At 40.0% G+C, this 14,111-nt stretch overlaps 1 protein-coding gene across 1 annotated transcript; it reads left to right on the top strand.

Annotated features, from left to right (window-relative positions):
* Positions 1 to 1,917: 1,917 nt before the first annotated feature.
* Positions 1,918 to 14,052, top strand: ampd1 (adenosine monophosphate deaminase 1 (isoform M)). The gene is made up of 16 exons (XM_029434960.1): positions 1,918 to 2,069; positions 4,386 to 4,394; positions 5,597 to 5,762; positions 6,105 to 6,258; positions 6,788 to 6,953; positions 7,627 to 7,846; positions 8,530 to 8,659; positions 8,985 to 9,179; positions 9,897 to 10,028; positions 10,245 to 10,408; positions 10,588 to 10,714; positions 11,402 to 11,565; positions 11,824 to 11,944; positions 12,580 to 12,753; positions 13,107 to 13,217; positions 13,686 to 14,052. Exons 1-16 carry the CDS (start codon positions 2,048 to 2,050, stop codon positions 13,839 to 13,841), a joined length of 2,211 nt encoding a protein of 736 aa, XP_029290820.1. The 5' UTR covers positions 1,918 to 2,047; the 3' UTR covers positions 13,842 to 14,052.
* Positions 14,053 to 14,111: the final 59 nt, after the last annotated feature.

The raw sequence follows: 14,111 nt of genomic DNA, 5'->3' as shown, positions 1-14,111 counted from the left end.
TGTTTTCTCCCTTATTCAGATTCCATGTCTCCCACTCATATAACAAGACCAGCGTTTTATAGAGTCTCAGCTTCTCTTTGAGGTGTGGACCTCCAGGTCATCTTTAGTCTGACGAATGCACCCCTGGCTTTTGAGAGGCTCTTCATTCCACCTCCCTCGTTACAAACTGTGGCTCTTATGTAAGTGAACTCTTCTACGACTTCAATGTCTTGTCATTTAGTCTTCATCACTTTTGTCTATTCTATGTTTATCTTTATCCAGTCTTGAGGTTTTATCTTGAATTGGTAGAAGAGAGTAGCGCTACGTCATCCGCAAAGCTTACACCTAATAACATTCTTGCCCTAGCCAACTGTTCTTCTCATAACCCAATCATAACAATGAAGAACCATGAAGTTCAGGTATAGCGTTGCCTGCCATTCATTGACCTGTACAAGGATTTTCCGCAGTATGAACACCTGCTCTGTTGTCCTTTTTGCAACTTCTTTGACTTTTCCTAGTGTTCGTTCATTGACTGCAATCTCTTTAATCATGTCATCAAACTAGCATTCTTCGTTGTCAGTTATTGGGTTTTCTGGTTCTTCACTATGAAGCACTTCCTTAAAGTGCTTTGCACTTCCTCTCTTCCACTGACAAGGACCTCCTATTCTTGTCTAGTACTCCTTCTCCACATACTTCGCAGCCTGTAGCTGCCTCTTGACTCTTCCCTTTGGTCTACAGGGCCCATGATTCCTTGTTGATCCATGGTTTCTTCTTCATCGTGGTCTGCCCATGATTTCCTCTGCAGATTCTGTGTACGCCATCTCCATCACCTGACAGTCTCCCTGTAATTCCTCATCTTCTTCTACTGCTGTCCCTTCATCTTCCAGCACCTGAGATGTCTTCATTTTTCAGCTTAGGCGTATCATACTTGATTCTAATACTTTTATTTTCCTTTGGCTACTTTCTCATGCTCAGCTTGACTGTTGTGCATACAAGATACTAGTAACTTCTGATGTCTGCAGACCTGTACACTTTTATTATATTTCACTGAAGTCCTGAATAGTTTATTATTATTATTATTATTATTATTATTATTATTATTATTATTATTATTATTATTATTATTATTATTATTATTATTATTATTATTATTATAGTGTATCTGATTCCTGGTTGTCCCATCTGGAGATACCCACTTACAATGTGCATATTCTTATGTGGGAATAGTGTTCCTGTTATGACTAGCTGGTTACATTGCATTACATTACAGTTCATTTAGCTGACGCTTTTGTCCAAAGCGACTTACAATGAGTGCAAACCATCATGAGGATACAACTCTGAACAGCAAGAATCTTACAAGTACATTAGCTAAAAATAGGTGTAATCATTTAGGTGCAGTACAATAGCTTCAAATAAGCCAAACCACATTGTTGTCGCACATTTCATACAGCCTTTTCCCGTTATCATTCTGCTTTCCCAGCCCGCGCCTGTCCAACACCCTCTCATAGCCTGTCATGTCTTCAGTGACAATCAGCATGTCTTGTGCGTTTCTACCATCTAGTATATCTGACAGTCTCATGTAGAACTTGTTCTTCCCTTGTTCGTCTGCATCTTCTGTGTTGGGAATATTACCTGTCTGTTCTCACCCAAACAGCAACTGTAGCAATTGTGTCATTGCATTTGCAGTGGATAGAAAGGTGTGTCGTGATTAACGCATGTGCACCCATCTAAAATCCCACTAAAGCATGTGCAGAGCTACTTGTGCAGCTATCGGGGAGTTATATAATCCAAGTTCCCTCACACAGTCTTTGTCTACACGCTGGGCCTGTCAGGGAGTTCTGTGTGCATATAGACTACTTAAAATAGAGTTGGACACATATGTGTTTCCCCCATTACGTCTAGGCGTGTCTCTTGTGGGCATAGCAGGTTCTGGTTACACGTGAGAGGCAGAAGGAGCCTAATATTGCAAAGACCAGGCACAGGGCTTCACTCCTTCCTACTGCTGTGGCCCAATAGCTGACCAACCTTTCCCGGTCCTCAGAGAGTGTTTCACTGGAAGAGCGTCACCATGCCTAAAGTCTTAATGCCAGGTGAGTATGGGCAGAATGACTCTGGGTTTGAGCGTTCACGCTCATCTATAGAAAGAGTGGATATCATTTTAAAAAGGTTATTTTATATTGACACATGACTATAAAGATGAACCGAGGGAAGCCTTCACCAAAAGTGTATTCACTTTTATTTTTGTCATGCTTTTCAATGCAATGTTTGGGCCAACACATGGAAAACAAATCAAAAACTTGACCTTTTTGTCAAATTCCTCTCTCGTGTCTTCTTGTCGATATGTATGGAAAGAATAGAAGTGAGAATTCCCATAACTTTGCAAATATGCTTTGAATGCATATTACAGGGGTCACACCTCTTGCCATGTGTATATCAACAGCTGTTAAGGTAATAAATTCCCAGGTGTTTGCCTGTGTTACATTGACACTTTAATGGAGTGCACTGACCGCTTTAATGACATATTCATTGAGGTTAAAATGCATATATGAAGTCCATACCGACTAATATGTAGTTATCACAAAGTGTCATTGTCTTCTAAGAATTAATAAATGTTCAATGAAAATGTTATTTACCTTTGTGACTTTTGTGATTCCAATGTCGAAATACCTTCCTTGAGCTCAATTCTCTCATAAAACTCAGTGCAGAATCTAGTGTGTAATTCAGTATCAGCTGTGAAAATGTCAAGAGTGGATGTTTGATGGATGTGATTTAAATGTTCTTTCATTTAGTTTATCCCCAGTATAAAAAGCTCTATCATTATATATATATATATATATATATATATATATATATATATATATATATATATATATACTATTAAAAATGCTGTTGTAATGGTTGCTATTTATAGGCTTACCATACTGCCTACATGATACCGTTAAGAGTTTTTTAAGAGGTAAAAAATAGAAATGCAATGATCTAACCAGCTGCTATCTGAAGAGCTTGGAGGACTAACTAATAGGGAGTGAGAATGTGTTTGAGATAGTTTCCACATGTTGTGATACTATGAAAGATTTCACATCAGTGTTGTCGTGCAGTCAATGCTGACAGGTTTTACAAACTCCCACGCGTGTAGAACGAATAACAAATGTATTAATGATCAATTCAGATGAGTCTTAAATATTATTATTAAAGAGCCAGTTTACCCACATCCATAATTAGCTATGCAGACCGTCTTGATTTCATTTACTTTAATGATTTTTGTGCTGAACCTAGACGTTCCTTAGATAATCAACTTAATTAACTACTTTCTACTAAAGGATTAGTCCCCAAAAATATGCAAAGCCTGTGGACAAGTTTTTTTTTTTTGTAGTTCTCTTAATTCAATATTATTGGTGCTTTGAGACACGGCCACACTTGCTTAATTTCCCTCTAACCTGGACCGTCCTACCCTGACTGGGACTTTTTGCTTCCTCAGCAGAGGGAGGCCCTTTCTGAGTTTGGGGAAGATGTAAAGCATTTCAAACGCATAGTTTACAGTATGGATGTGAGACAGTCACATCACCCAATATTATTTCTCCAAAGAGCATTTGAATGCAACCTGGTTATATAGATCTTGGTAAACGAACTAGACGTTCATACCATACCATATGAAATGGAAAGTAATGGAATATAGTGAAAAAGGACACCATTTATTAATTTACAAACACAGCATCATCAATCAAGACTGAACTGGATGTGAATATTTATGTTAATAAATGACTCTTCCAGCGTAGGAATGCCTATCAGTTAGCAAAGCGGCACACAAACAAGACCTAATTGACCTTCAGACTTGTTCGAACTCATCAAAGGAATGCCAGGGAGACAGAGGAAACGCCTCTTTACATGAGACGTTTCGTAATGGTAGCGGTGCAGTCATGGAATCACATCACTATCCTGCATATTTGATCCAAACGAGTTGCTCCAGTGGAAGCGCTGACATCACAAAATCATGAATGGTTCTTGAAGATGCAATTACCCATTCTTTGTCCAGCTGCTGTTTTTTTTTTTTTTAATTAACTGTGAATTCAATTTAACAAATCATGTGTCCTCCCCATTATTCATCCTCACACTGTGTGTCACCTTAATCCCACTTATCCATTCATCATAAAGTCAGCTCATTTCCTTGCTCATATCCTCTAATCTATATTCTATGTTGTTAATAACTGATAAATATTACAGTGCAGGTACAGTCTCTGTTCCTTAAAATGTGTTTCATAACTACAGCAGTTACATTTTGTTATGCATATACGGTAACACACAGTAAAGGGTTTGGTTTGTATCACCTTTCTAACCAATGCTTTTCTAACACTCTCTTTTTTGGGTTTTATTCCGGGTGGTGCTACTTTCTTGCTTGGCGTAATCAGGTCAACAGAGTAAGTATGGAGGGTGAGACGCAGAACCCCAAATCACTTTAGTCATATGTACCATACTGGAGTTGTTGTCTTAGAGTAGGAAGCCTTGGCTCTTGACTAGTAAGTGCATGTAACAAGTATAGTTTGATCTCCAGAATAAATAGGCATCAAGTACTCAAGCTGCGTATTGTCATTGTGTTTCTTATGAAATGTGAATGCTTGTTGAAGAACTGTTGTTAAAAGCTTGGTTCATAACTCCAGTCCTTTTGGACATTGATCCTCTTTTCCTGTCATTCTTTCAACATATTGATAAATTCCAATCAAAATCATCTCACTTACATCCTGACTGATGAGAATAATAATAACATGGTAAATATACAGTGAGAGACGATAAGAAAACTGTGTCTGGAGTTAAAAACACACGTTTTAAAAGGCTTTACCATCTTATATCCATATGTAGACAGTGTAAACAGGGCCATTGTAGGTGAAAAAATATGTTTTACGTTGCCGGGAGAGAGGGGTAATATTCAAAATAAAATAACTCTTTTTGAGAATAATGTCATACATTTACGAAAACACAAAAAAAAAATGTTTGGGTCAAGGAACCCCATCACTCCAGTCGCCGGGAATTTCACACGATAGTTAAGAAGTGCAACTGTATGGAGCGTGGCGATATCCTTGCATCAGTCGTAAATTTGAAAATATTTTTGTTTTTTTCCTCATAAATGTACCACTTTAATCTGGGAAATTCAGATTCTTTCTCTGAATATTACCCCCTCTACCAACTCTGTCATTTATATTTGACCTACAATGGCCCTAACACGTCGTTGTACATATGAGTTCAGTCGACAATGTGTGTCAGTGCCTCATCACTGTTGTTCCTCTATGTGCATGGGACCAAACTGGAGGTCGAGGTTGCAGAATTGTAGTGGCTGAGTCAATATTTGGTCATATATACAACGCATGTGCTGGACGCTGTACACATCAGCTTAGGTAATGTATGCGCCTTTTTTTTACATCATAGATGTAGGATGTCAAGTGCACCATTCATTTGTCATGAATCTGCATCATTCTGCGGTCATATTCATGCAGCATAGATTAGCGGTCAAGAAGTTCTGTTTGTGCCTCTGAGCCACAGCCTGTTTGGTTTAGCACTGCATGGTGTAATGGGAGCCGAATGCAGTTCTGTTATTACCCGAACAAACTTTAGCTGTGCTTTACAGAGACCGATGATAAGATGCGGGCCTTCGCGGAACAGGTCTTTGCGTCAGAGACCAAAAACGAGGACGTCCGCGATGAGATCTCTATGTTCGATGTGGATGACGACTGTCCCATCATGAACCTTGAGATGGCCCACCATCTGCACACTGAGGATGATGTTGAGAAACGGTGAGACGGGAGATTTTGTATTGTCAGTGCTTGTGGCGCAACAAAATCATCATTACATGGTGAGAAAACAAAACATTTTAAATGGAAACTTTGCCAATTTTAAACCGGCTATGTATCTTTGCAATGTGGGTGGTATGTGAAAATGAACAATGTGCGCATTCCCTCGCCTCACTCACCCACCAGGCAAAAGTCAGCCGGATGACTCAAAATGACACGTTTCACATTGCAACAATACTTATATTTACAATCTTGAGGGCAATTGTTTAGCTTTCACAACAAACATTTCAGAAACTTTGACGATGGATGAAGCCAACACTAAACCTCACCTCTCCTTATCCACAGCAAGAGGCGCCAGCGGTGCCACACCATGTCTGTGCCTGTGGGCGGTACCCATCACGCTGCTTCCTCTGTTGTGTCAGTGGAGGTGGACACGCCCCTCTACCTGGAAGTGCCTGACTTCCAGAGAGTGGCCGTCATCGGAGACTACGCCTCCGGAGTACGCTTCATTCTATTTTTAGAAAATACCACCCACCTTTAGACACCTGGATAAAGCTTTGATGTAAAACCATCATAATAAGTAGCATTAAACTCTTAAAAAAACTAAACGTTTTTTGTTTAGTTTAACTTAAATAAGTTCCTTCATTTTTGAATATTTGTAATTATTATTCTCCTCATTACGTTCCGCAAAAGCGTTCCACACTCCAGCTTTAACGAGTATAAACATGGTTGACATGGTTGCAGACTTTAAATTTCACTGACTAAATGTATCTGTGTGTCAGTGCCCTCGCAGCCTCCCTCTCACTAACAGAGGCCCATGAATGGAGCTCATCTGAGAGCAGGCCGGGGTTTAGGTTTCATGATGGTGGGTTTGACATTTACAGGCAGAGACACACTTTGGAGGAGCTAATTGTCATTTCTGCTTATCCTACTCAAAACTTCACATTTGTTAAGATATGTCAATGACCGTTCATGGAATGCAGCATATCTGCACAACTGTAATATCTGTAACATCTCATATCTATCAGGTGACCACGGATGACTATGAGCTGTCCTGTAAGGGTCTGTACCGGGCCTTGACCATCAGGGAGAAGTACATGAGGCTGGCCCTCCAGCGCTACCCACGGACGGCCTCCGAGTTCCTGTGTGAGATCGAGGGAGAGACCTTCAATATTGAAGATCAGGTGCAGCCAAGTGAGGAGAAAAGGCTCAATAGGGTGGTGGACCTGGGCTTTAAATAAACGAACGAGATGTTTTCTATAGCATTGGGTATCCCTAATGTGATAAATGTCGTGGAGTAAAAAGTACAATATGTCCCTCTGAATTGTAGTAGAGTAGAAGTAGAAGGTGGCATGAAAAGAAAAGACTCAAGCAGGGCTATAGTACTTGAGTCTAGTCTCGCACTCAAGTCTTGGACTTGTGTCTTGTTGGACTCGGAATTGTTTTGGTCTCGGGGAAACGCGTTACATGAATGTGTATTATGGGCCAGTAATCTCCTTTTGATGTCGCTATATCTGGTAATTATACCTTCGTTACAACTAGTCTTTTATCTACTATTTTGCCTGCAGTAACCGAAATGAGCTATTATCCAGGCATGGATGGATGGATGGATGGATGGAGGGAGGGAGGGAGGGATGGGTGGGTGGGTGGTTGGATGGATGGATGGATGGATGGATGGATGGATGGATGGATGGATGGATGGATAGATAGATAGATAGATGGATAGATAGATAGATAGATAGATAGATAGATAGATAGATAGATAGATAGATAGATAGATAGATAGATAGATAGATACTTTATTTAGTACCTCAAAATTGTACTTGTACTTTAGTACTTAGTTACATTCCACCTTTGCATCCATCAGTCTTCATAGCTCCTCCAAAGAAAGGGGAAGACCCCTTCGATACCAAGAGCCTGCCAAAGAATCTTGGATATGTCGCTCGTATGAAGGATGGTGTCATCTTTGTGTACAACGACGCTGCAGCTGCTGACAAGCATCAGCCCAAAGACCTGCCCTGCCCTGACTACGACACCTTCATCGACGACATGAACTTCCTCATTGCTCTCATTGCACTGGGCCCAACGTGAGTCCTTTGAAATGTGTTGGTTGCTCAGTTTAACATCTTTAGAATTGAAATATTTCAGTTATCTCTTTTGACCCGTATCCAATTTCTGTACAACCCAGATATTTTGAAATGATGTCATGTAGATGACCCACAGGCTTGACTGACTGTTAAGTCATTTGCTACAACTACAAGTTCTCAGTGTATGGTCCTGGGGATCCACACAGGGGATCCACACAGGGGATCCACACAGGGGATCCACACAGGGGATCCACACAGGGGATCCACACAGGGGATCCACACAGGGGATCCACACAGGGGAGCAAGAAAGGTCCACAACAAAATGACATACGACAACAGTATTAAAAAAATGGGGGGTGATGTTCCGAGAAGAAACTAGATATTTCCGAGATGGAAATCGAACATTTATGGGAAAGAAACTTGGATTTTCTCTAATAATAATAAAATCCTAAATTTGCAAGAAAAAAACCCTCAAATTCTTTGAGATTACAGTCTCACATTTAAGAGAAAAGAAAATTAGTAAATAGTGTTTTTTGTCAAAGAAACACATCGCTTCACTTTGCAAGGTTGGATTCCTTCTTTTACCTACAGTGGCCCACTAGGCCATCATTATAACACTTACAAATATGTACATTTACTATTTGACAGCCGTACGTGTTAATATGCTTCTCCTTGTTTTTCAGTAAGACTTACACTCACCGCCGTCTGAAGTTCCTCATGTCCAAGTTCAATGTGCATGAGATGCTGAATGAGATGGAGGAGATGAAGGAGCTGAAGCTGAACCCCCACAGGGACTTCTACAACTGCAGGAAGGTAGCCATGAAAAGCATTCAGCATGGACACTGCTTCTAATTTAGCCTTAAAACAAAAAAGCTGCAAAAAACTAACTCTAAGTCAACCTCAAAATTCTTTCAATTTAACGTGGAGGGGTGATGGATACATTTTAAACATTTTAAGTTAGGTCTTGTCATATCTATTTTAAACATATTCACATGTACATAAATGATGAGATTCTTTACTCACTTACAGCTACCATGCACCTGTCGTGTGTCTTTAGCTCCCTCTTGTGACCAAGCCAAGTTATTGCACTACATAAACCTCCAGTGATCCACTCTCCATCATCTCTCTGCCATTCCAGGTGGACACCCACATCCACGCTGCTGCCTGCATGAACCAGAAGCACCTGCTGCGCTTCATCAAGAGGTCTTACCGCGTGGACGCTGATCGCGTCGTGCATAAACTTCAAGGGAAAGAGGTCACCATGAAGGAGCTCTTCGAGTCCCTGCACCTGCATCCTTATGACCTCACTGTGGACTCCCTGGATGTGCACGCTGTACGTTACTCACCTGTTGGAACACAAACTTTAGATGTGAACAGACAGAATAATTTAAATGCATAGCTACTAATTGTTACATGAGACATTGCCATTACATTACTGTTCTCAGCATCCAAGTATTTAATAGTATTGGTTTTCTTATTGTAAGTACACCCAATGGTGGACAGTAACTAAGTACATTTTGCTTAAGTATTGTACTTGAGTACAATTTTGAGGTACTTGTACTTTACTTGAGTATTCCAATTTATGCTACTTTATAATTCTACTCCGCTAAAAATCAGACGCAAATACTATATTATTTACTGCACTACATTTGTTTGATAACTTCAGTTACTTTGAAAATTCAGTTTCAGATTAATAAAACAATATTTATTGTTTTCTATTACAAGTTAAAATAAACTTTATTGATCCACCACTGAGTACACTTAGTCAAAGGTTAAAAAATATTGTATTTTTGTCATTATTTGTTCAAATTGTAGGATTGTATATATACTGGTAGACAATGCAATACATTCCGTATATAACATCAATGGCCACAATTCAAACATCTAAAGCACATGGTTAAAACTTTATTTCTGTTTTTATTCATTTGGATAATCTTTTTTCAAAAACTGCCATTATTACAACGTTTGTATTGAGCATAAATCAATCCTATTGTCCCATCCCCTCAGTCAACATGCTAGGATCTAAATCTCTTTTCTTGTTTCTCTGAAGGGAAGACAAACCTTCCAGCGTTTCGATAAGTTCAACGCCAAGTACAACCCTGTGGGAGCCAGTGAGCTGCGTGACCTGTACATGAAGACAGAGAACCACATCAGTGGAGAATACTTTGCCACCATCATCAAGGTCAGTTTCTACATAAGAATAAGATAAGAAACATTACAGAAACATTACAGAAAAACACTTCTGGAAATAAAGGACAATGAAAGATCTATATGTGTGTAACCCAACTGACATCCAGTTGGCACAAGCGGTATCTGTTTATTCATCTGCCAAAGGTATCTTCTATTATGTGCCAAACTTCATGTGATCTGAGCCCGATTTTACCTTTTTGTAAACCAGGAAGTAGCCAGTGACCTGGAGGATGCCAAGTACCAGTATGCTGAGCCTCGTCTGTCCATCTATGGCTGCAACACCAGCGAGTGGAGCAAGCTGTCCAGCTGGTTCGTCAAGCACAGAGTCTTCTCCCCACACCTCAAGTGGATGATTCAAATACCCAGGATCTAGTAAGTTTCCAATCTCGATTCTTTCTTCATCGACCCAACTGTGAGACAGATGAATTATTTATCCTGTTCAGAAAAATCTATTTTTACTCTCCTGTAAGTTTGAAAGAAAGGCTCAAAAGGTGTGAAAGACGACTAGAATTCATATGTAAATTAATGTTGTTGTCCCTCTTTTATCTTAGTGACATCTTCAGAGGCAAGAACTTTGTGCCCCACTTTGGCAAGATGTTGGAGAACATTTTCCTTCCCGTGTTCCAGGCTACCATCGACCCACACTCCAACCCAGAGCTCAGCATCTTCCTCCAGCACGTGAGTCAGAAACAGTTACAAAAAGCATTCATGAGTACTGATGAGGGATGATCATAACAGCTCGGACGCAGCAACATATCAAATCGTATTTTGATTAAAGGACAGATTTCCCTGCCATGAATTAGGGACTGTATTACAGTTACTTGGATGGGAAGGGGTGCGGAATCTTATATTTTATTTTTCTTAAAAACTAGAGGCCCTCTCCAGGATTATCAAAATGTTATTTGAACCTTTCACTTACAAAAAAAAAGGCTTTACCCCAAAAAAGATGGGGGACCTCATATCTTCACACCACCCCATATGGCACAATGCACCTCAATGACACATGTAAACCATCATTTTGATTTCTCTTTTTTTTTCATAATCCATAAAATATATAAATAAGATTGAAATATGGGGTAAGGAAAAAATATGTGGCCTACCCTCCCTTCAGCAAGAAAAGGAATTACAATCCCCTAACCTTTCTGACCCCACCTTCTCCCCTAAGGGATCTAGTCAAATTTCAATAATGTTTTTTTGAATTACATAAAAATTGTAAAGAATAAATGTGTGTTTACTAAATAAACAACACCCAAAATAAATCTAAATCTAAGAATAGGAACATAACATACGACAATCTAGGATACACTGATTTGAACTTCCTTATTTTCTTAAACCTCATCGAGCTCTGTTTGCCTCCTGGTGTAGGTGACAGGTTTCGACAGTGTGGACGATGAGTCCAAGCACAGCGGTCACATGTTCTGCACTAAGAGCCCCAAACCAGAGGAGTGGGACATCGCCAAGAACCCCTCCTACACCTACTACATCTACTACATGTATGCCAACATCACTGTGCTCAACCAGCTCCGCAGGTCAGTAACTTTGTCTCTGTAAAAACCTTTTCGACTTTTTTGATTATGTAATGTTTTATGAGAGTTTTCAACCATTTTGTGTTAAACAATGGAAGCCCTGAGAGGCATGTGAGAACATTTTCTAAGTCTGATCCAAACTGTTTTCTGTCCTGTGTCTCAAGAACAGGTGAAACAAAAAGGTTTTGCCAGGATAATCTTCCTTAGTAAATACTTACAGTAAGTCGATAGTATAATACTTGTGTATCTTCTGCGTTCCAGGGAGAGGGGGATGAACACATTCACGTTCAGGCCTCACTGCGGGGAGGCCGGGGCCATCACCCATCTGCTGGCTGCCTTCATGACTGCTGACAACATCTCTCACGGCCTCAACCTCAAGAAGGTCTGTCCTCTCTTCACTCACTGTGAAGTAGCACTTTAATTCAGCAGCGCTCATGTCTGATGATACAGCACTAACCAACATACTGTAGCTGCCCTGAGCATCTCATACATACTTCAAACTAAAAACCCAAGTTAAAATGGCAGATGCAGTCAACGTAATATATGCAAGAAAGGGTTTCTTCATTTAGTTAAAAACCTTTGAATGCATCAAGCTAAATTTGGAAAGATTAGCAGGTGATAAATGCACTCTGTGCGGTATTTTAAGTTTTAATGTTTTACTTCGATGACAACTTTTTTGTACTGGTCCAATAATCTTCCTTCACATCTTTCGTAATCTCTGCACAGTTAAATAGTACAAAAGACCTGCTTCTCTTTATTGGAGGAATTAAAAGTAATTAACAAAGACTCTTTTATTCTTGATATAATCTCTTATCTGAGAGTTAGATGGATATATGGTATATTGCTATGCTAATGTGTAAAGTGTATTAATTGCTAATCGGGTTATTGCAACAATCTTCAACTGATTTCTATGTTATGCCAAGTGCTGTTTCAGATCCGAGACTGTCTGTAATGTCATAAATTGACTGAACCTGATCTTGTAAACTGATCATATATCTATCAACCTTCCACCCGCAGAGTCCTGTGCTGCAGTACCTGTACTTCCTGACCCAGATCCCCATCGCCATGTCCCCTCTCAGCAACAACAGCCTGTTCCTGGAATACGCCAAGAACCCGCTGCTGGAGTTCCACAAGAAAGGCCTGATCGTTTCTCTGTCCACCGACGACCCCATGCAGTTCCACTACACCAAGGTCTGAGCACATGGAGAGAGTAGACAATGGTGCATGCTGTGCTGCGTATAATGAGTATTGTATTACATCTACAGATGAATGCATTTTAGTTTTTGTACGTTGTATAGGCAAAGTAATTTACAGCGCACTCAAACGGAAATAGATTGGAATATACATTGAATTAACATGCATAACAATGTACAATATACAAACACAGTTACTGCTGGAAAAAGCTGCCTTCCACAGTTCATGGCAAATGCATGTACTATATCTGGTGGAAGCTGTGTCTACAGGTCTCTTTTGAGCTTCAGGAACTGGAAGTAGGAGTGATCTAAATATCAGAGTGTAAGTGTTGGCCTATCCTATGTCCACAGGAACCCCTGATGGAAGAGTACGCCATTGCAGCCCAGGTCTTCAAGCTCAGTACCTGCGACATGTGTGAGATCTCCAGGAACAGTGTCCTGCAGAGCGCCTTGTCTGATGAGGTAACAGACCTGATGGAGAGCTTTAAAGGAATACTTCACCCCTAAAATGATGTACATCAATTACTCACCCCGTGTTACCTTGAAATGTTAAAGAAATACAAGAAGTAAATGGTGGCCGTGTTTAACATCAGCAAAACTATATCAAAACGTCAAAACTCACACACAACTCGTGTAGTATAATAATAAGTCTCATTTAACGTATGCTCACTGCTTACCAAACACATGTATTTTCGTTAAACCCTTACAAATGATCATTTTGTGGGTGAAGTATTCCTTTAGCTGTGGTGATGATTTGTTGACATTTTAACATATTCGATAAAAAGCCTGTAAGATGTGCCTTTCTTTTTATATCGGTGACATCGTGCAGGCTGCACACCATGCAGGCTGCTCTTAAATCGAAGAGATTACAAACAGAAGGGATTTTATACTCGCACCAAAACACGCTTGTGGTTTTCTTCTGTGTTCCAGGAGAAGAGCCACTTCCTGGGTAACGACTACCTGAAGGAGGGTCCGGAGGGCAACGACATCCGTAAGACCAACGTGGCCCAGATCCGTATGGCATATCGTTATGAGACCCTGTGCTATGAGCTCAACCTCATCAAGGAGGGTGTGAAGTCTGAGTAAACACTCTCAAACTCATTATCTATTGTGATGGAGAAGCGTTTCTATATTTGTTTTTTACAGTAACTCTTAAACAATTGAATCTTAAAGAAACTGACCTTCTAACACACTGATATCTTCCCTTTATATCATCTGCACACACAGTATGTGTATACCATGTGGCGAAACATCATGAATGAAAGAAAATAAAAAGTGTCTTTGTGTGGTAGCTGCCCCATTGCTGCATTTCCCAATTGAATCAGCATTACATTGCAACATTATTTACTTGACAGC

Source organism: Cottoperca gobio, chromosome 7, assembly GCF_900634415.1.
Source record: "Cottoperca gobio chromosome 7, fCotGob3.1, whole genome shotgun sequence".
NCBI lineage: Eukaryota > Metazoa > Chordata > Actinopteri > Perciformes > Bovichtidae > Cottoperca > Cottoperca gobio.
This window is presented reverse-complemented; position numbering and strand designations above follow the sequence as displayed.

Coding starts and splice junctions, on each gene's coding strand:
- ampd1 (XM_029434960.1), top strand. CDS start 2,048: ATGCCTAAAGTCTTAATGCCAG. Junction 5,763..6,104: donor GAGGATGATGTTGAGAAACG/GTGAGACGGGAG, acceptor CCTTATCCACAG/CAAGAGGCGCCAGCGGTGCC. Junction 10,029..10,244: donor ACTTTGCCACCATCATCAAG/GTCAGTTTCTAC, acceptor TTTGTAAACCAG/GAAGTAGCCAGTGACCTGGA.